At 44.3% G+C, this 22,024-nt stretch overlaps 1 protein-coding gene across 3 annotated transcripts in view; it reads left to right on the top strand.

Moving 5' to 3' along the window:
* Window positions 1-22,024, top strand: part of SNX30 (sorting nexin family member 30) — a 90,106-nt gene that overhangs the window by 17,741 nt on the left and 50,341 nt on the right. For all 3 annotated transcript variants that reach the window (XM_033925977.1, XM_033925985.1, XM_033925990.1), the window contains exons 3-4: window positions 734-844; window positions 1,832-1,990. In XM_033925977.1, coding sequence (XP_033781868.1) covers window positions 734-844; window positions 1,832-1,990 — 270 coding nt within the window. The remainder of the gene's footprint in view (window positions 1-733; window positions 845-1,831; window positions 1,991-22,024) is intronic.

Below are 22,024 nucleotides of genomic sequence, written 5' to 3'. Positions count from 1 at the left end.
ATTTTTGGCTAGCGTGCACTAATCCGGTACATGCATTAAAAACACTGATGCACCTTTGTAAAATGAGCCTTATATCTTTTTTGAGATGGCGATGATCAGAATTGCACAGTGTTCAAGGTGTAGTCACACCATGAAGCGATTTTATAAGGGCAATATAACATTCTCATAAGTGGAACCTTGGTTTACGAGCATAATTCGTTCTAGAAGTATGCTCGTAAACCAAATTGCTCGTATATCAAAACGAGTTTCCACATAGGAAGTAAGGGAAACTCGCTTTGACCCGTTCCACTTCCCCCCCCTAAGGTTACCAGCGCTGCTCCATTCCCCCCCCTTTAAGCCACTGATGCTCCATACCCCGCCTCCCACAATCCGGCATCCTTCCCCCCCTCTCACGTTGCCCCCCCACCCCCCAGATTCTACATCCCCCCCAAGCACCGAAACGAAATCCCTTACCCCGATTGGGTACTGGCACCAGCACCAACGCATAGGACATGCTGGTGCTGGTGCCCGAAGATCCTCCGTCTTCTGGGCTGGACGGTGCGTCGGAGATCCTCCCTCTTGCCTCTGTTGGGCTGGACTGGGCCTTGAGCATTAAGGTTTGTAATAAAAAGTGAATAAAGATATGAAGATTTTTCATTTCACTTTTCATATGCTTGAATCAATGAGAAGAGCTGGTGCTGGATACCATAAGAACTTACATTTTAAACTTTCTCTTTTTTCCTCTTTTGCGTAGACCACCAGAGCAGAGTTTGACTTGCCAGAGTACTGCGTGCGCAGAAGGTACCAAGACTTTGACTGGCTGAGAAATAAACTTGAAGACTCGCAACCAACCCATCTCATTCCCGTAGGTAGTAAGCCACAGTGACTGTTCATGATTATCTATTGTTTGTCATGTCCACTGCAAGCTACTTTTAGATTAGTTACTCCTCCAACCACATCTCCAAGGAGAAATTGCTAAAAATGCTTTTCACTACTTGCCAGTGTGGCTTGCTGTATCTTCATTTTTTTTTAAGTGGGAAGATGCCATATGGAAGCGAGTGGGTGGACAGTGGATGGGAAAGGGTGGTGATTACATCCACCGGTGAATTCCCTCTGCTGCGTCACTGAAGATGTTATCAGTAACGCGGCAGAGAGAATTCACTGGTGGACAAGGCCGAAGCAGCCTGTTTAGAGTCCTGCCGGCTCGATGCTGATTTGGAGGGAGGTAATGGTATGTAGGGCTCGTTCACGGTCGGCAATTCAGATAGGAGGGAAGGATGGCTGTGCAGTGGCAGGGGGAAGCGCTGCCAGCAAATCCCGACTAGGGCTTATTTTTGGGGTAGGGCTTATATTAAGACCTATCCCAAAAATCATGCTAGGTCTTATTTTCGGGGAAGGTCTTATTTTCAGGGAAACATAGTATGTTGACTTCCTATAAATGTCCTTTTTTAGGTACATAGGCCTGGATTCTCTAAATGGCACCTGTAGGCGCTCAAGCTCAATTAAAAATGCTGTTTAAACAACATTTTTCACTAATTTTCAAAGCGCCGGAATCACACCTCCATAGGCGCTTTGTGATGCACAATGCCACTGTAGGCGTAGTTAACATTTGAATTGCCTACGGATGCGCGATTCACATCAAAAGTAAGTGATGGAAATGTAGACCTGGAAAACCCTTGCCTACATTTCTGGTGCCTACCTTTGCCAGAGGCATGATTCTCTAGCCGGCGCCTTTGTGATTGCCACATGATCAGTGGCCACCAACAAATGCGCCTGTTAAACAATCCAGGGTTAATATATTTCTTTCAAGGTTATTTTATACTTAAGAAAACCCTCCTTTTTTTGTTTGTAGCCTTTGCCTGAAAAATTTGTGGTTAAAGGTGTTGTTGACCGTTTCTCTGAAGAGTTTGTTGAAACCAGAAGAAAAGCTTTAGATAAGTTCCTGAAAAGGATTGCTGATCACCCTGTGCTCTCTTTTAATGAACACGTCAGCGTGTTTCTCACAGCCAAGGTAAGCACATGCCACATACACTCAAGCAGAATGCTGAATTTGGTGTTCTCAAGTCTGTTCTTCTGCCCACACAGCCAGTCAGGTTTTATTGCTATCTACTACCAATATACTGGGTCTTCAGTACATGCAGGGCATTTTTTGATGGGGTATTCAGGGGTATGTATTGAGTACCAGAACCTATTCCATAGATAAAAATGGCGCAGTGGTTAAAGCTACAACCTCAGCACCCTGGGGTTGTGGGTTCAAACCTATGCTGCTTCATGTGACCCTGGGCAAGTCACTTAATCCCCCCATTGCCCCAGGTACATTAGGTAGATTGTAAGTCTGCCGGGACAGACAGGGAAAAATGCTTGAGTACCTGAATAAATTAATGTAAACCGTTCTTAGCTCCCCTGGGAGAACGGTATAGAAAATTGAATAAATAAATAAAATGTTCCTCAAGTATTAATAAAAGAGCTCATTCCATTCTGCCGTTTCGTGGATTCTGTGACTGGTTACATGGGGCCTAGCTACTTTGGGGTGGGTCCCTCAGTGATCACCCCACTCCTGAACAAATGGCCTGGTATTTGAGAACCAACAGCTTTTTTGCTTAAAAAAAAATGCACAGAGTAAATGCAACAGGGTACAGAGCCTGACAAAGAGTGTGGGGTTGGTGCAGAGCCTGGCAGGGAGTGAAGGGGGCTGGGTGCAGAGCCTGGTATATATATTAGTACACAATTTGATTCAGAATGTGGGGATCTTGCTTGTGAATAACTTGAAAATCTGACTATGGGGTCACCAGGACAATTTTGGGAGCCTTTTAATTTTTGGTGTCTACCATGGAAGTAAGCATGTCTGGAAGAGCAAACTAACCAGACAAATTAAGACATTTACTACCAGCAAGTAATCCATGCAGTAGTCAGTTGAGAAGCTAGTAGAGATGGGCAGATGGAAAATGTTCATATTTTATTTTTTGTTCTGGAACGAATGTTAGCACAAACTGTCTGAGTGCATATTTGTATGTGCAAAAGGGCATGTGTGTGTGAAAAGAATGCACCCTCTTTTTGAAGAGTGCATACTATTATCCCAGGACAAGCAGGCAGCCTATTCTCACATATGGGTGATGTCATCAGTGGAGCCCGGATGCAGAAGCTCGCAAGCAGACTTGCTTGAAGAAACTAGAAGTTTCGAGTCGACCGCGCATGCGTGAGTGCCTTCCTGCTCAGCGTAGGGTGCGTCTCCTCAGTTCTCAGTTTTCCGCAGAGCCGAGAAGTCCGTCTTTGACTCTCTGCGTTTAACTTTGTTACTTTGTGCCTTCTCTGCACCGCGGTTTGTGTGTTTCTCTTCACGAATTGCTGTTTTTTTCTTTTTCTTTCTTTTATTTATAAGACGCATCTGACCATAAGACGCACCCTAGATTTAAAGTAGGAAAACAAGAAAAAAAACATTCTGAACCAAATTGTGTACTAATATATATACCAGGCTCTGCACCCAGCCCCCTTCACTCCCTGCCAGGCTCTGCACCAACCCCACACTCTTTGTCAGGCTCTGTACCCTGTTCCCCCCTCCCTGCCAGGCTCTGCACCCAACCCCACACTCCTTGCCAGGCTCTGCACCTTGTCCCCCCTTCCCTGCCAGCTGTCCCCCCACCCTCCCAAACTCCATACACCCCAAATATGTGAAAACCCTATTACCCCCATCAGGGACCTGGACATTTATGGTCCCTGAGGAAGAATCACCTCCACTCCATCCCAAGGGGCATTAGCAATAAGATCCACACAGATCTCCCACTTTATTCCATTGAAGCAAAAGCAAATTTAATCCACAACAAATTTCATCTCTGTGTCGTTCACCACGAACCATCCTTTGTTTTTAGTTTTATCACGACCAGGTTTGGTCCACTATTCAAGCTCTCTGGTTGCAATTTTGACTATGCCTGACACTTTACCATGCATATGCACCCCTGTTACATCACTACATGTATTCACTTTAATAAAGTCACTGTGCACAAGTTTCCCTTTTTCCCGTGGTTTGTAGCGGTTCACAGCAGAGTACAGCAATAAAGGTATGTGAGCCCCCAGTTCCCTTATGAAAGCTCCCAGGATCACATCGCAGCCCCCCACGTCTCTGCAGAACCCCCCAGCCTCCTTCCCTTCGCTCTTTGTTTTCTGCCCACATGCTTTGCGCTCCCCCAGCCCCGCGATCGGACCCCACTGACTTTGCCCCGGTGCGCCCCCCCTGGCGAAAGCAGAGTGTGCAGGACGCCGAGAATGAGGTTGAAGGCGGCAACAGGCAGGTGACCGTGGGAGCCGAGCAGCAGCGGCGGCTCGTTCCTGTCTAGGCCCATGCTGCTTTCTGAATGGGAGACGGTGCAGGGTATTGAAGAGAACTGGGATGTAGATTATTATCCATGCTCTTGATTTTTTTACTCTCTCCATCTCATGGCCCCTATTTTGTGCCTCAAACGCTCAAACCTCTCCCAGAGATGTGAAATTTATGGTGTGAGTGCTAAAACTCTCCCCGCGCCAATCCTAGATTATTCCAGCTGTACACATAATTAAGAATATGGCACAGTGGTTAAAGTTACAGCCTAGCAGCCTGAGGTTATGGGTTCAAACCCACCCTGCTCTTAAGACCTTGGGTAAGTCTTTTAATCCTCCCCCCATTGCCCCAGGTACATTAAATAGATTGTGAGCCCACCAGGACAAACAGGGAAAAGTGCATGAGTACCTGAATAAATTAATGTAAACCATTCTGAACTCCCCTGGGAGAATGGTATAGAATTTGAATAAATAATTATTAATAGGGGGGAGCCTTTTTTTAAATTTTTTTGTAGCCCTTGATGTCTTCTAAGAATTCATATATGCCAAGACTATATATTTCTCAAACCAAAAAAGGAATGAACCTGCTCAAGAGATTATGGAGAAATTAGATCTTACCTGTTAATTTTTTTTTCAGTTAGTCCTTCACACTATTCCAGACCAGTGGGATAGTTATGTCCATCGACCACACTAGAAGAACTGTATGATTTACTGTACCCAACTCCACAGCTCTTCAGTATTAACATAAACAAGCAGAGGGAAACCACTCTAGCAACCACTCCAACCTACACCCTAGTACTGAGTTTTCTTTCTTTTAATGCAAAGACAGACAGACCCGATGGGCCATACCCTCAGAAGAAGGAGGAATGAACAGGAAGGCTGAACCACAGCTCCAACAACAGAACCCAGACGAGGGAGGACTTCTGGACCCAGAGGCTGTTTTCGTGACAGCAAATAGGCCAAGACCACAACCACTTTCATCCATCTTGTTAGCCTTTGACCTGCCAAAAGGACGAACAACTGATCAGACCTCCAGAAGTCATTGGTAACCTCCAAGTATCTAAGGAGCATATGACGCACATCCAAGAGAATCAGGCTCTCAAACTAGTCATCTGAATTCTCCTGCTTAAAGGAGGAAAGCTCCACTACCTGATTTATATGGAACACTGATACCACTTTGAGAAGAAAGGATAGAGCCTGCTGCAGGGATACTCCTGCCTCAGTAAGCCATAGGAATGAGTTCTGGCAAGATAAGGCCTGAAACTCTGAAATCCGATGAGCACCAAGAAGATCATCTTCAGTGTCAGATCCTTGAGCGTAGCCTTCCTCAAAGGTTTGAATGGAGGCTTCTGCAAAGTGCAAAGCATCAAACTAAGACTCCACTCCAGTCAAACCTGATAGAGCCAAAGCTGGCTCACTCCCTTTAAGAACTGGATGATGTTTGGATGGGCAGCTCGACCTCTAAAGCAGACCAATGCTGCCACTTGTACCTTCAGGGAACCGAGTGCTAGACCCTTGTCCAGACTATTCTGGAGGAATGTGAGAAACAGAGGCTGGCAGAGGGAAGAGCGTCAGCTGCTGGCTCAGCTTCTCCTGCTGGCTCTGGAGCCACAATCAACTTGATGCAGGAAAGCCATAAATTGTGGTAAAGGAGAAAACACAATTATGTTATTGATAACTAGTCTTTAAGCCCGTTACATTAACGGGTGCTAGAATATATGTATGTCTGTCTTTCTTTCTTTCTGTCTCACTCCCTGCCCTTGTGTCTTTCTTCTTTTCTTTCTGTCTCCCTCCCTCCTATTATTTGTCTTTCTTTCTATTTGTCTCTCTTTCTGCCCCCTATGCAGCATTTATGTCAAGCCCGTTACATTAATGGGTGCTAGAATAGATGTGTCTGTCTGTGTTTCTTTATCTCTCCTTGGCCGCTGTCTGTATCTTTCTGTCACCCCCTTCCCCCCCGAGCAAAGCTGTCTGCCCCCAGCACCCACCTCCCCCCCAAATGTCTCTCCATGGCCCTCTTCTGTCTTCCCCCCAGAGCAAAGCTGTCTGTCCCCTTTCCCTATCTCTCCATTGCCCCTTCTGTCTTCCCCCAGCACACCCCTCCCCCCAAAGTAGCCCCATATCCCTGTCCCTGTCTCTCCATGGCTGTTTGCCCCAAGCACACCCCTCCCCCCAAAGCAGCCCCCTTTCCCTCTCCCGCTGATTCTCTCTCTGACCCCCTTTCTCTGTCTGTCTTTCTGTCCCTCTCCCTGCCCCTGTCATTTTCCCCATTTCCCTGTGCAGCAGCATTTCCATCCCACTTCCCTATGCAGCAGCAATAGCATTTCCCTTCTATCCCCCCCCTTTCCTAGGTGTAGAAGCAGTAGCAGGATTTTCCGCCACTCCCCCTTTCCCTACCTTCTCTTCCATGCTCAGTTCGGTCCCTCCCCCTTCTTTTACTGGCGTTGTCGATCCGGCCTGCTCCTGACCCTCCCACCACCGACAAACCTCGGGACTCCAGCCGCGTAGGCAGCACTTTAAACACGTTGCTTAGCGGCCTTCAACTGGCGATTTCCTCTGCTGCGTCTGTCTCCGATGATGTCATCAGAGACCCGGCAGAGGAAATCGGCAGAGAAGGGCGCGAAGCAGCGTGTTTATAGTGCTGCCTAGTTTCGAGAGAGGAGCCAGGTGTGAGGAAGGCCGCCGCAGTTGTGTACCTGTTTTTTTTAATTTGAAAGCCGCCGCCACCGCAGACTCGGATAGAGTCCTTGCACCCCCCCTTCCCTTTTAAGTCGGCGATTCAAGCAGCCTGTGCGGCAGTCTTCACACGCTGCTTCTGGTCCTTCTACTGCGCTTATTTGCTCTGCCGAGCAAATCAGGGCAGTAGAAGGGCCTGAAGCAGCGTGTGAAGACTGCTGCACAGGCTTCTTGAATCGCCGGGTAGGTATTCGGGTCAGCGGCAAGGGAAGGGGGGTGAGTGGCAAAGAACTCCTCTGGTCTGTTGCGGAGGGCGGCCCAGCTCGATTTATTGATTCATTGGGAGGGGGGAATTCGCTGTGTTGGGGGGAAGGGTAGGCAGACGCGGGTACCGTCCAGTTCTAGAGAGGAGCCGGGGGTGAGGAAGGCCGCCGCAGCTATGGAAATTTTTTTTTTATTTGAAAGCTGCCGCCGGGGCCGCGCATGCGCAATCGTGTTTCCGCGACGGGATCAGGGAACACGATTTTTTTAGTGCGCATGCGCGTCCTACCATTTTATTATATTAGATAAGACGTGTCCGTGCCAAGTGATTATTTTGTGCTTCAAGTGAAGAAAAAGATCATCAAATACCAAGCAATGCAGTCAGAGGCCAAGAAACATGGCAGAAAGATACAGAAATATTCCCCATCAGGGAGTTGGGCTTGAGATTAAAGGAATTTCAGGCACCCCTTGATAAGTTGCCTATACATGTTACATCTAATGAACTCCAGAGGGAAGCCCTATTCAGCTCGGTGAAAGTACTGTGACGAGCATTAGTGGTAAATTATAGAGGCCAAGATTATACATCATGTACCCCGGCTTTGGAGTGGCATTCATTGTCTCATACTAAATGAATTGAAACCTCACTTTTTTTAAGGCCTTTAAAAATACCTTAGGAATTAAAGTGCAAAAAAAAGAACAATCCAGCGGGTCTGATTGTGTCAGAGGGAAGGCTTCTGGGTCAGTGGGCCGCATGCAGGAGTCGCCGATGATGGCTTTGCAAAGACCAGTGAACAGCATGTAGAAGCCACCACTTGCGGCTTTGCCAACAGAACTACGGTTGGGAGGAGGGAGCTGGCCAAAGGAGGTAAACCCGGGAGGCATGAATTTGGGATGCAGAACAGAGGGGGGGGACTACGTGGGGCGTGTTGGGACAGGAAGGAGGAAGAGGGACTGCGTTGGCATAGGAAGGTATAAGGTTTTGGGGGGGGGGTAATGTTGAAGCAAAGGCGGCCTTACAATCCGCCAGGTCCCAAGTTTGATACCCTCGTTGAAGATTCAGTGGGCAATAAAATTACTGACAAAAACAGCTAAGTACAGTGGTATTTCAGAATCCAAACGTTTTGGAATCCAAACATTTTTTTTTTTTTTTAAGTAAATTTTTTCTCTGAATCCGAAAGCTGCTTTTGAATCCGAACCCACGTTGCTCAGCCCAAAGCTTCCCCTCTTAACGCAGCTTCCTGTTTCCATCTGGGAGGAAAGCTTTAGGCTGCGCAATGGTTGCAGTTTCTCTATGCTCTGATCTTGCTGCTTCTTCCAGGGGGACCCGATCTTGCAGCCTCAGCCAGGGGGACCCGATCTTGCAGCCTCAGCCACGGGGGACTTGATCTTGCTATTTCAGCCACGGGGGACTTGATCTTGCTATTTCAGCCACGGGGGATCTGATCTTGCAGCCTCAGCCAGAGGGACCCGATCTTGCTGCCTCTGCCAAGGGGACCCAGTCTTGCTGTTTCTGCCACTGAGCCAATCTTGCTGCCTCTGCCAGGGGGACCCGATCTTGCTGTTTCTGCCACTGAGCCAATCTTGCTGCCTCTGCCAGGGGGACCTGATCTTGCTGTTTCTGTCACTTGGGTCCGATCTTGTTCCTGCACAGCCCCCAAGCCACCTATATTAGCCATGTGTCCAGCGGAAAATAAAAGCAAGAGGAAAGCTGTAAGAGCTACAATTGAAGTTAAGAAACATTGCTACGCATGAAAGCGGTACATGTGTGGTTGATCTTGCTGCTATGTTTGGGATGCCTAAATCGACTGTGTGTACAATTTTGAAAAATAAAGAAGCTATCAAAGCAGCTAATGTGACCAAAGGGGTTACTACACTGACCTCTAGGAGATCAAAAAGCATGGAAGAGATGGAAAAACTGCTCTCTAATTGGATTAATGAAAGACGGCTTTCTGGTGATGTGATTTCAGAGTCAATCATTTGTGAGAAAGCCAAAGTTCTTCATGAAGATCTAGTGAAAGGCCTGCCTGATACTACTGATGAAAAGGAGGAGTTTAAAGCCAGTAGAGGTTGGTTCGAGAATTTAAAAAAAAGGACTGGGATCCATAGCGTTGTTATGCATGGGAAGACAGCCAGTTCTAATGTTGAAGCAGCTGAAGAGTTTGTAAAGGAGTTTAAGGAGTTTGATCAGTGAAGACTATGTTTCGAACCAAGTGTTAAATTGTGACGAAACTAGCCTCTTTTGGAAAAAAGATGCCCAGACAAACATACATTTCAAAGGAAGAAAAGTCTGTACCCGGCCATAAGCCAATGAAAGACTGCCTTACTCTTTTGGTGTGTTGTAATGCTAATGGGGACTGCAAGATCAAACCTCTCCCTGTATACCATTCAGAAAACCCATGGGTCTTTAAGAAGAATAACATCATTAAGAGCAAACTTAATTTTATGTGGAGATCGAATGTGAAAGCATGGGTTACCAGGCAGTTCACTGAGTGGATACACGAGGAGTTTGCTTCTCATGTAAAGGCTTATCTGCAGGAGAAAAACCTCCCAATCAAGGCTCTCCTTGTCCTTGACAATGCTCATGCACATCCACCAGGGCTGGAGGATAATTTGGTGGGCAAATATAGCTTCATCAAGATCAAATTTTTGCCCCCAATACCACTCCTCTTATACAGCCAATGGATCAGTAGGTGATCTCAAACTTCAAAAAATTGTACACCAAGGCTATGTTCCAGAGATGTTTTGAAGTTACAAATGAAACGGAACTGACTCTGCAAGAGTTCTGGAAGGATCACTACAATATCCTCCATTACCTAAGAATCATTGAGAAAGCATGGAGGGAAGTGTCTTTGAGAACATTGGTCTCTGTCTGGAAAAACCTCTGGCCAGAATGTATTGCTGAAAGGAACATTGAAGGCTTTGAAGAACCACCTGTTGTTCCTGACATTGTATCTCTGGGCAAGTCCATGGGTTTGGAAGTCAGCGAAGAGGATGTCAAAAAGTTAGTGGATGATCACAAGACAGAGCTGACAACGGAAAAGCTTCAGCACCTCAACCAGCAGCAGCAGAAAGAAGTAGCCCAAGAAATTTCTTTAGGGGAGGAAGAGGGAGACGCAAGTATCATACCCATAGCTGAAATCAAAGATCTGCTCAGCATGTGGTCAAAAACACAGGAAGTCGTAGAGAAGTAGCACCCCGATAAAGCCCTTGTTAACAGGTGTGTTAACTTATTCAATGATAATATCATTGAACATTTTAGAAAAGTTTAAAAAGGTCGTCATTATTAAACCACTTTGGAACATTGGTTCGCAAAAGACATTACCAGAATACAGACACCAGAACCATCAGAATCACCTGATGCCAACACAGAAGGTGATCCCAAGCCCTCTACAAGTGGTACCTTGGCAAAGAGCCTAACGAGCAGAATAGAGACACCAGAACCACTTGATACCAATACAGAAGGTGATCCCAAGCCCTCTACAAGTGGTGCCTTGGCAAAGAGATTAAAAAGGAGCAGAATGAAGACACCTAAACCACCTGATGCCAACAAAGAAGGTGATCCCAAGCCCTCTACAAGTGGTACTTTGTCAAAGAGCCTAAAAAAGAGCAGAATGAAGACACCTGCCTGGTAACACATGCTTTCACATTCTATCTCCACCTGAACCACCAGAGGCTAATCTGGAAAGTGACTTGCCTTCCTAACAATAATCTACCTCATGTTCCAGGTTCCAAATCATGATTGGTAATCATTGATTACTTTAAATTACTATACTGAACATTACTGTATTACAGTATCATTGGTTAAGAGTGTTATGAATAAAAAATTACAAAACAAGCTGGACTTATTTCACAGAGGCTTCGGTGTTGCTGGTCTTGTCCACTGCTTCTTATTGTTTTAAATGCTACAGCGCTGAAACTAATTTGATCACTAAATTGAAAATAAAATCATTTTCCTATCTTTTGTTTGGTAATTTCATCAGTCTCTGGTTACACTTTATTCTTCTGACTGTGCATCCAATATTTCTTCCCTTTCAGCCTCCTGTATGCTTCATCTCCTCCAGACCTCATTCTCTCCCCCAACTTTTTCTTTCTTTTACCCTGCCCCCTTCTTTCTTTCTTTCTCCATGCCCCCTTTCTTTCTTTCAGTCTGTCTTTCTCTCTCCATGCCCCCTTTCTGTCTGTCTCCCTTCTCCCTTCTTTCTTTCTGTCTCCCTGTCCCCCCCCTTTCTTTCTTTCTCCTTGCCCTCCCCCAAGCCACCGCCATTGGGGAACAGGATGCCACCACTGCTGGGAAATAGGCTGCCACTGCCGCCATGTTCTGAGCTCTCCCTGCTTCCCTTCCCCGTAAAGAGGATGCTGAAGCGCCGGGTCGACCAACCTTCACCACCCAACATCAATTCTAACATCGGAGAGGAAGTTCCGGGCCAGCCAGGCAGCGATTTTTTTATCCAAATGCTGTCTTCTCAGTAATATGTAAAATTTCTTTCTATGAATTTTTCTTTTCTTGGTCTATCTAAAATTGTGTACTAAATCAAAATTCTTGTTGTTTGGTGACTCTGTTCACCGTTAAAGATATTGTGGTTTCTCAAATGAATCTGTATTCAAGAATTGTATGCTTGGGGCATGGCTTGGAAGTGCATGCAAACAGTTGGGTGAAAGATGAGCTCCATGCTGACAGGCTTATTAATGTAAAAATAAGCTTTAAAGAATAATTTTTCTTTGTTAAAAAGGCTGATACTGATGGCTTCGGGAAAGCAAACAAAAATGGAAGTGGCTAAGACAGGAAGCGCAAAGAGGTCTAAACCGGAACCGGCAACCCCTTCAAAGGTCCCGCTGCCAAGTGAAGATAATATAGACATTTTAACTGAACTCCGGCAAATAAAACAAATTGTTACTGACAACGCAAAAAAGCTGCAGGAGGTAAAAGAAGAAGTGGAAAACCTTACACAAAGAATGCAACTAGTAGATATTAAAATAAAACAGTTGGAAAAACGGACAGAATCAACTGAATTTGAAGTGGCACACTGCAAGCAGGATTGGAAAAAAATAGAAATATTATCAAGGGACTTGGAAGATTGTATGAACCGCGAAAAGAAGAGTAACCGCTGAATAATTGGGTTACCAGAAGGAGTAGAAAAAAATGACCCAATCGCCTTTTTGGAAAATTTTCTTCCAAAAATTTTACCTCTTACTACAAAGATTCCCCTGGAATTTGAAAGGGTGCACAGGATCCCTATAAGAAGAACCAGCAAACAAACAGGACCACGACCATTCATTTTCAAATTACTAAGGCACCAGCAAGTCATGGAGATCTTCCTCCATCATTTCTGAGTCAGTTTCCTCCGCCTGTCCTGGGGGACGATAGTAAAGACCAATTTTCGTATCTGCGCCATATTGACCAGGAATCTTGATCCAGAGTGACTCAAGCTTCTCTTTCATTTCTGTTGTAACCATTTCAACAGACTCTATTCCCTCCTTAACATATAGTGCAATACCTCCACCTTTCTGCCCTACTCGATCTCTTCTATACAGCTTGTATCCCTGTAGTACTGTGTCCCATTTGTTTTCTTCATTCCACCATGTTTCTGTTATGCCAATGATATCCAATATGTCATGTCTTGCTATTGTCTCTAGTTCCCCCATTTTGTTACCTAGACTTCTAGCATTCGTATACATACATCTAAGTTCCCTTCGTGTTACCTTTTTGGACCTTCTACTCTTGGCCGTCCCTGTAGTTTCAATTACGGTATCCTTTACTGCTCCTGTGTTATCACCCTTGTTTGCTGTGTGGTCGTCCCCTCCTGTGTCTGAATTGTCCCTTCCTGCTTTTTCTCCCTTATTTGCCATGAGGTCGTCTTCTCTTGTGTAGGAGTAGTTTTCCTTGGCTTCTTCGTCGGGGCATCCTGCTATCCGTGCCATCGACCGGTGGTCGACTGTCGGCTTTCCCCTATCTTTCAGTTTAAAGCCTTCTCGATTGCCTTCTTCATGTTGCCTGCCAAAACTCTTGCACCTCAAGGAGCAAGAGTTTTGGCAGGCAACATGAAGAAGGCAATCGAGAAGGCTTTAAACTGAAAGATAGGGGAAAGCCAACAGTCGACCACCGGTCGATGGCACGGATAGCAGGATGCCCCGACGAAGAAGCCAAGGAAAACTACTCCTACACAAGAGAAGACGACCTCATGGCAAATAAGGGAGAAAAAGCAGGAAGGGACAATTCAGACACAGGAGGGGACGACCACACAGCAAACAAGGGTGATAACACAGGAGCAGTAAAGGATACCGTAATTGAAACTACAGGGACGGCCAAGAGTAGAAGGTCCAAAAAGGTAACACGAAGGGAACTTAGATGTATGTATACGAATGCTAGAAGTCTAGGTAACAAAATGGGGGAACTAGAGACAATAGCAAGACATGACATATTGGATATCATTGGCATAACAGAAACATGGTGGAATGAAGAAAACAAATGGGACACAGTACTACAGGGATACAAGCTGTATAGAAGAGATCGAGTAGGGCAGAAAGGTGGAGGTATTGCACTATATGTTAAGGAGGGAATAGAGTCTGTTGAAATGGTTACAACAGAAATGAAAGAGAAGCTTGAGTCACTCTGGATCAAGATTCCTGGTCAATATGGCGCAGATACGAAAATTGGCCTTTACTATCGTCCCCCAGGACAGGCGGAGGAAACTGACTCAGAAATGATGGAGGAAATCAAACAAGAATGCAAGACAGGCAATATAATTATATTGGGAGACTTCAATTTCCCAGGGATAGACTGGAAACTAGCAACCTCCAACTGCGGCAAGGAGGCCAAGTTCCTGGAGGTGCTAGGGGATTGCTTCCTGGAACAAATGGTAAAAGAGCCGACAAGAGGCAACGCCACCTTGGACTTGGTCCTAAATGGCCTCACGGGACCGATAACAGAAGTGGAAGTCATGGTTCCACTGGGAACGAGTGATCACAATGTAATTAACTTTAAACTTGACATCGGGAAAGGGAAACATGCCAAAACCTTAACCACCACCTTGAACTTTAAAAAGGGTAAATACGATCACATGAGAGCCATGGTAGAAAAACGACTCGAAAAGAAGGTGGACAAACTTGAAACGGTAGATCAGGCATGGTCCCTACTGAAAAATACTATCACAGAAGCACAAGATCTCTACATTCCGAGGATTTCCAAAGATCGGAGATCAAAGAGCAAAAGAGAACCGGCATGGCTTACCAAACAGGTGAAGGAAGCCATAAAAGAAAAGAAGGACTCTTTCAAAAAATGGAAATACATAAAGACAACCGAAGCCTGGAACAAACATAAAGATGATCAGAAGAAATGTCACAAGGCGGTGAGGGATGCAAAACAGGAATATGAGGAAAAAATAGCCCAGGAGGCCAAAAACTTCAAGCCCTTCTTTAGATACGTGAAAGGGAAAAAACCTGCAAAAGAGGCAGTCGGACCCTTGGACGACCAGGGAAGAAAAGGGTACATCAAGGAAGATAAACAAATCGCAGACAAACTAAATTCCTTCTTTGCGTCCGTCTTTACGAAGGAGGACACCTCAACAATACCTGAAGCGGAGAAAGTGTTTGCAGGAGAAATAGAAGACAGCCTCACCACAGTTGAAGTGGACTTAGACCAGATATACTATCAGATCAACAAACTTAAAAGTGACAAATCCCCTGGACCGGATGGAATTCACCCGAGAGTCTTAAAGGAATTGAAGGTTGAAATCGGAGAGTTATTGCAAAAACTTGCAAACCTGACAATCAGAACTGGACAGATACCGGACGACTGGAGGATAGCGAACGTCACCCCCAATTTTCAAAAAAGGATCGAGAGGGGAACCGGGCAACTATAGACCTGTGAGTCTTACGTCTGTCCCCGGCAAGATGGTTGAAGCACTGATCAAGGATAGCATGGTCCGGCACTTGGACGCACACGACTTGATGAAACCCAGTCAACATGGATTCAGGAAAGGGAAATCATGTTTGACGAATTTACTCCAATTTTTTGAGACCGTGAACGAGCAAATAGATAGTGGGAAGCCGGTGGACATAATATACTTGGACTTCCAGAAAGCGTTCGACAAAGTTCCACACGAAAGACTTCTCAGGAAACTACAAAGCCATGGCATAGAGGGGGATATACAAAGATGGATAGGCAAATGGCTGGAAAACCGAAAGCAGAGAGTGGGCATAAATGGGAAGTTCTCCGACTGGGAGAAAGTGACTAGTGGTGTACCCCAGGGCTCGGTACTTGGGCCGATCCTTTTTAATATTTATATCAATGACCTGGAGGAAGGAACATCCAGTGAGATCATCAAGTTTGCAGACGATACAAAACTATGCCGGGCGATCAGATCGCAGGAGGATAGAGAGAAACTCCAGAGCGACTTGTGTCGGTTAGAAACATGGGCGGAGAAATGGCAGATGAAGTTCAATGTGGAGAAATGCAAGGTAATGCATTTAGGCAATAAGAATAAGGAATACGAGTATACAATGTCAGGTGCAACTCTGGGGAAGAGTGAACAAGAAAAGGACCTGGGTGTACTGATAGATAGGACCCTGAAGCCGTCGGCACAATGCGCGGCAGCGGCAAAGAAGGCAAATAGAATGTTGGGCATGATAAAGAAAGGAATCTCGAGTAGATCGGAGAAAGTTATAATGCCGCTTTATAGGGCAATGGTCAGACCACACTTGGAATACTGCGTCCAACATTGGTCTCCCTACCTAAAGAAGGATATAAAACTGCTGGAGAGGGTGCAGAGACGAGCAACAAAACTGGTGAAGGGTATGGAGAGACTGGAATACGAGGATAGACTTATAACACTAGGATTGTTCTCCCTTGAGAAAAGGAGAATGCGTGGGGATATGATCGAGACCTTCAAAATACTGAAAGGAATCGACAAAATAGAGCAGAGAAGATTATTTACATTGTCCAATTTGACACGGACTAGAGGACATGTAATGAAGCTAAGGGGGGACAGGTTCAGGACTAATGCCAGGAAGTTCTGCTTCACTCAGAGAGTGGTTGACACCTGGAATGCCCTCCCAGAGGAGATTATTGCGGAATTGACCGTCCTAGGCTTCAAGAGCAAACTAGATGCATATCTCCTTAAGAGAGGCATATAAGGATATGGTGGACTATAAATTACGCCAGGTGTACACCTGGCAGGGCCTCCGCGTGTGCGGATCGCCGGACTTGATGGACCGAAGGTCTGATCCGGAGATGGCGCTTCTTATGTTCTTATGTTCTTAGAAAACAAAAATCTAAGGTGTCAGGATGCTAGAATTCATATCGTGCCTGATTTTGCAAGGGCCACAGCGTTAAAAAGGAAAAAGCTACTAGATTTGCACCCACAACTTAGAAGTCTTGGAGCTAAGTATGGCTTAATATATCCCGCAATAATGCAGGTTATTTATGCGAATAAAACTTTGAATTTTGATGATCCAACAAAGTTACTGGAATTTTTAGATCAATGTGATCGGCAGATGACTTCTTAAAAGAAAGGTATTTATTGTAAGATTGTGGCTGTGAATAAAGAATGACTTCTCATATATCTACATATGAGAACTATGACCCCCTTTACCAGAGTATTTATATGGCTATGCTTTCACACAATGATCGACCATTGTTCAGTGGTTCAGCTCCAGTGACCAAGAGACCGTCGATACTTATGTTCCCATCCATATGGCTATATATATATATACTAGTGTTTAAGCCCGTTAGATTAACGGGTGCTAGATGACCGCCTCTCCTGCTTTTGAACCTGGGCAGGGGCAGAGGCAGAGCTGGGACAGGAGGGAGTGACGGTGGGAGAGCAATTTCAAAGCCTTGGCAACGGCGGCTCCTTGACCAATCCGCGCTTACAACGACCCCACACTCGCGGTCTGGCTGGCTCCCCCACCAAAGCCCTTCGCAGCGGCAGCCCTTCCTGCATCCGTCTCCGCGTCCCAAGCCTCTCCAAAGGCCAGCTCCCACGAAAATGGTACCCCTCTGTCCAAAGCCGCGGCTGCAGCCTCCCTCAAGACACATTTCAAATCTGATATATTGTAATCACAAAACAGAAAATAAAATTATTTTTCTTACCTTTTGTTGTCTGGTCATTATTCATACCATGTATGGGTCCCAGGCTATGGTTGGCTTTTGATAACTCGCTTGCCAGGGCCCCTTCTTTCTTCTTCCCTCTCTCCATCCCTGCAGCTGAAGACAGGCACCTCCCCCCAGTGGTCTGAGATAGGAGGGAGCATCCACAATGCGCAGATAGTGAGTTAGGAGAGGGTCTGAGGACAAAGAGGGGCTCAACAGCGCACAACCACCTTTCCTTCTCTCCCTCCTTCAGGTGCAGTGAATCCACCAATGTTAAAAGGAGCCGCATCGAAATCGGAGGCCTGCCACTGCCGTAGCACGTTCCCCTCTGCCTTGGTCCTGCCCCTTCTCTGACATATGGGACCGCGGCAGAGGGAACGTGTTACGGTGGTGGCAGGGCTCCAATTTCAAAGCAGCTCCTTTTAGCGGAGCTGAACTGTACCTTATAGAGGAAGGGAAGGAACGGTGGGGCAAATTTCGGCAACGGCAGAAATTGTTTGGCGGGCCAAGCACCGTGAAACTTTGTTTCTTTAGGCAGCCCCGGGGGGGGGAGTCGTCGACGTGCAGGCCGCTGTGAACAGGAGCGGCGGCAGGACCATGAGGCGGGAGTGAGCAGTTCGGCTCCCCTATCTGGGGAAACCGGGGAAATCGCCGTGCTGAACTCAGCTGCGCGTCGGGAGTGAGTTGTTCGACTTCCCCTATCTGGGGAAACCGCCGTGCCGAACTCAGCTGCGCGTGGGGCCGTAGTAAGCGCGGGGCATGCTGCACTCTTGGCGGCCACGGACCTACGGATCATGGAAGCACGCCGATAAGACTGCGCATGCGCCGCCTACGGTTTTATTATATAGATATATATATATATATATTCATATATTTAAAAGTTACATCTGAAGGTGTATTTTAGAATGTTTGGAATTTTGAATTAACTGACTTTGGCTTATGATACAAGTACTGGAAATTCTATATTCAATCTACTCCGTATAGACTCAAGAAAAGATCTAAATGTAAGTTTAATTTGATATGGTCCTCTATGAAAATAGTGCCTGTTGGATTTTTTATCTGAAAGAAAAGAATAGGTACTTATCATTCTATATACAGAAGGGAACATGAGTATCGACGGTCTCTTGGTCACTGGAGCTGAACCACTGAACAATAGTCGATCATTGTGTGAAAGCATGGCCATATAAATACTCTGATATAATATGCAGAAATACATGAAGTGCATTGTTCATGGGCCATTGATTGTCTTATATCTGTCAGTAAACTATGTGCTGGAAGGATACCTTTTTTCTGAGGTGTTTTCAAATTGACTTACACTTCGGATTTGAAGTCGGAGGATGTGAGGAGGAGAGGTTTCCTATATGGTTTTCGTTGTAATATCCAGAGACATCTTACTTAAAAAAACCTTAATCTGTATGAAAAGGACTCGGATCTCAAAATTAATTTCTAAAAAGGGCACGATACTCTGCCAGATGATCTGTTGGATGCTGCTCAAGATAGAGAGGATTTACTACAATGAACATTGACTGCTTCCTCGGGCGAGTTTTATCTTCTTGATCGTGGAAGAAGGATTTTGCAAGCATTGAGTATATGTAGATAAAACTGTTTGTATTTGGTTCCAGACCTCAAATTTCTCTTTTTTGCATTTTCTTACTTTGATATTGAATTGCAACTTGGCACAGGAATGGATATTATGAGAAGGATTCCTGTTTGGGTCCATATTCAACCCAGTTATCAAGGGAATGGAGGAATTTTCATCTATAATTTAAGGAGAATTATTATTGAAGTATATAGTTTTATTTATTATATGTCAAATTCAATTTGTATAGGATAGTTTAAAGGGTTGAATAATTCATTATAGGGGTATTAAATGTATGAAATATGTTTGTCTTAGGAGAAATCATAAGTACTTATTGATTTGGTAGAGGTAAATGAATGCATGATAGCTTAATTAATTAAATTTATTATTAATTGTTAATTATATATAAAAGATTAAAGGAGGATTTAATTGGGCATTATTAAATTTTAGGATGGGTATAATTGATATGTAGTCCTTATGAACTAGATGTTTTAATAGGTAAAGTACTGAATTGAATTGTAGGGAATTCATTAATTGGGAAGTATTTCTATTATAATTCTTCTAGTTTTATTGATATAAAAATAACACCTAAGAGTTATATTAATTTTGTGAAGAATATTAAATCTATATATTTGACATCCAGCTGCTCCTCCCACTAGGCGAAAACCGATCGTCCCAAATTGCTAACCTCCAACACTGCCTCTGACATGAAAACCTGGATGACAAACAACAAACTACAACTGAACGCCTCTAAGACCGAACTCTTATGGATCAGGAACAAAAACACCAAATACACATGCCCAACACTATCATGGGACTCCACTCTACTAACGGCAACAGATCAAGTACGCAACCTAGGAGTAACCTTAGACGGACACCTATCCCTATCCACCCACATATCCCAAGTAGTCTCTACCTCCTTCTACTACCTCCGCCAACAGAAGGATCAAACCCTACATCTCCACACCTGACCTAGCCCAACTCCTCTACGCATATGTCCTCTCCAGAATGCATTACTGCAACTCCCTATTTAATGGAATAACCAAAAAAGATCTCAAGCGCCTCCAACGGATCCAAAATGCAGCTATCCGCCTCCTACACAGCCTCAACTACCATGATCTCATCTCCCCAGCACTCCGCGCTGAACACCGCCTCCCAATTAGCCAACGCTGTGCATTCAAGGCCCTGGCAATCGCACACAAAAGAATTTATGCCACCACCCCCTCCTACATAAAATCCAAGCTACCCATCTACATCCCCACCCGCACCATCCGCTCAGAAACGGAGATACGCCTATGCATTCCCCCCGGAAGGTCCCTCCTCTCAGAAACCGCCCGCAAACGCTCCTACAGCCACTTCTTCCCCAACTCTGGAACTAACTCCCCCCTCAACTCAGACTGCAGAACTCACTAATGACATTCCGGAAAATGGTAAAGACCCTCCTCTTCAACTAAAGGTCACCTTCAGTCTACACCCAACCCCTTAAACCCCACCTCTACCCTTCTTTCTCAGTTTTAATCTTCTGCCTAAATTTCTGTATAGTCCACTCTCAGCCTATACTCAAATAACTTGTATCTAAACTAAACTACTTATATTTAAACTACTGTTCTTAATTTGCTGTATAGTCCCTATATTTACACTGCTGCACAATCTCGTATGTCCAAGTATTTAAATCTACTGTATAATCTTGTATGTCCAATTCACTCCATTGTGAATGTTTACTTGTAAACTGTTCTGAGCTACTGGGAGGACGGGATAAAAATCTAAATAAATAAATAGGAAATAGATATAATTTAATAATATTTGATATAGGAATAGGATAGTTTATTAAACTATGCAAAGATATTTCTATTATAACCATTACGAGTTTTTAATTATTTATCTTATTTATGTGTTTACAACTATCAATAGTTTATTTTAAAGGATGGGTTTAAAAGTTAGATTAATTATATATAATTTATGATTCATATTATGGAATTGGATAGCTTATTATAATTAAATAATGAGATTTATTAATTTTGCTTGTAGGGAGTTTCTCGTCACCTGGTCTCACATGTGCATTTCAAAGTTTTCACTATTAATTTGGGGGGGATGGGAAGGGAAGGGCTGGGGATATGGGAGGATAGGATTGGAAGGGATGAGGAATTTTATTTTAGGTTTTAAATTTGGGGAAAATGAATATTTAGTGAATACTCAATATAATTTGAATTACTGTTTGACATTTTTATGCCTTATATATAAATTATATAATGGATTTAAAAATACTTTCATTAAATGTTAATGGCCTCAAACATCCAAATAAAAGGAAAAAACCGCTATTATTTTTAAAACAGAATGCAGATATTTGCTATATCCAAGAGACACATTTGTCTGCTATAGAATCTAGAAAATTGGAGGGAGATTGGGTAAAGCATTGTTTTTTTGCCCCTGTTGTAGGAAAGAAGGCTGGAGTGGTTATTTTAGTGAATAGGATGTGTACTGCAATCTTCAAATTGGGTGCTTCAGATCCTTTAAGAAAATGGTTGCATGTAGATATAAGCATGGGAAATACTACGCTGGCGCTTTTCAATGTATATGCCCCTAATTCGAACCAAAATGAGTTTAAGACTCTACAACAATTGGTGCTACCACTGGCTGCTTCTAATTTAGTAGTGGCGGGGGATTTTAACACTGTTATGGATCCTTCAATGGCTAAAAAACCTAGTAAAATTATGAAATCATTAGGATTAGATAATTTTGTACAATCTTGTGACTTGAAAGATACATAGCGAATACTCCATTTTGATGGTCGGCAATCTTCTTTTTGTTCCCATGTTCACAAATCCTTTTCAAGAATAGATTATATTTTTGTTTCGAACCAATTAGTTCAACAGATAACGCAAGCCTCCATAGATTCAATTATTTTATCTGATCATGGAGGAGTGTGGGTTGAACACAAAATTGTTGATCAAGATAATAGTACACCTGTATGGAGATTTGATAATACATTGCTTGTGGATTCAAAATTTTGTGAAGATTTTAAACTAAAAATGAATGAATATTTCCAACTTAATAACACGGAAGAAATCTCTGTGGAGATATTATGGGATGCTTTTAAGGCAACCATGAGAGGACAAATTATTTCATTT

The sequence above is a fragment of the Geotrypetes seraphini genome, chromosome 1, assembly GCF_902459505.1.
Source record: "Geotrypetes seraphini chromosome 1, aGeoSer1.1, whole genome shotgun sequence".
Classification (NCBI taxonomy): domain Eukaryota; kingdom Metazoa; phylum Chordata; class Amphibia; order Gymnophiona; family Dermophiidae; genus Geotrypetes; species Geotrypetes seraphini.
The sequence above is the reverse complement of the archived record's forward strand: the minus strand, read 5'-3'. Positions and strand labels throughout refer to the sequence as shown.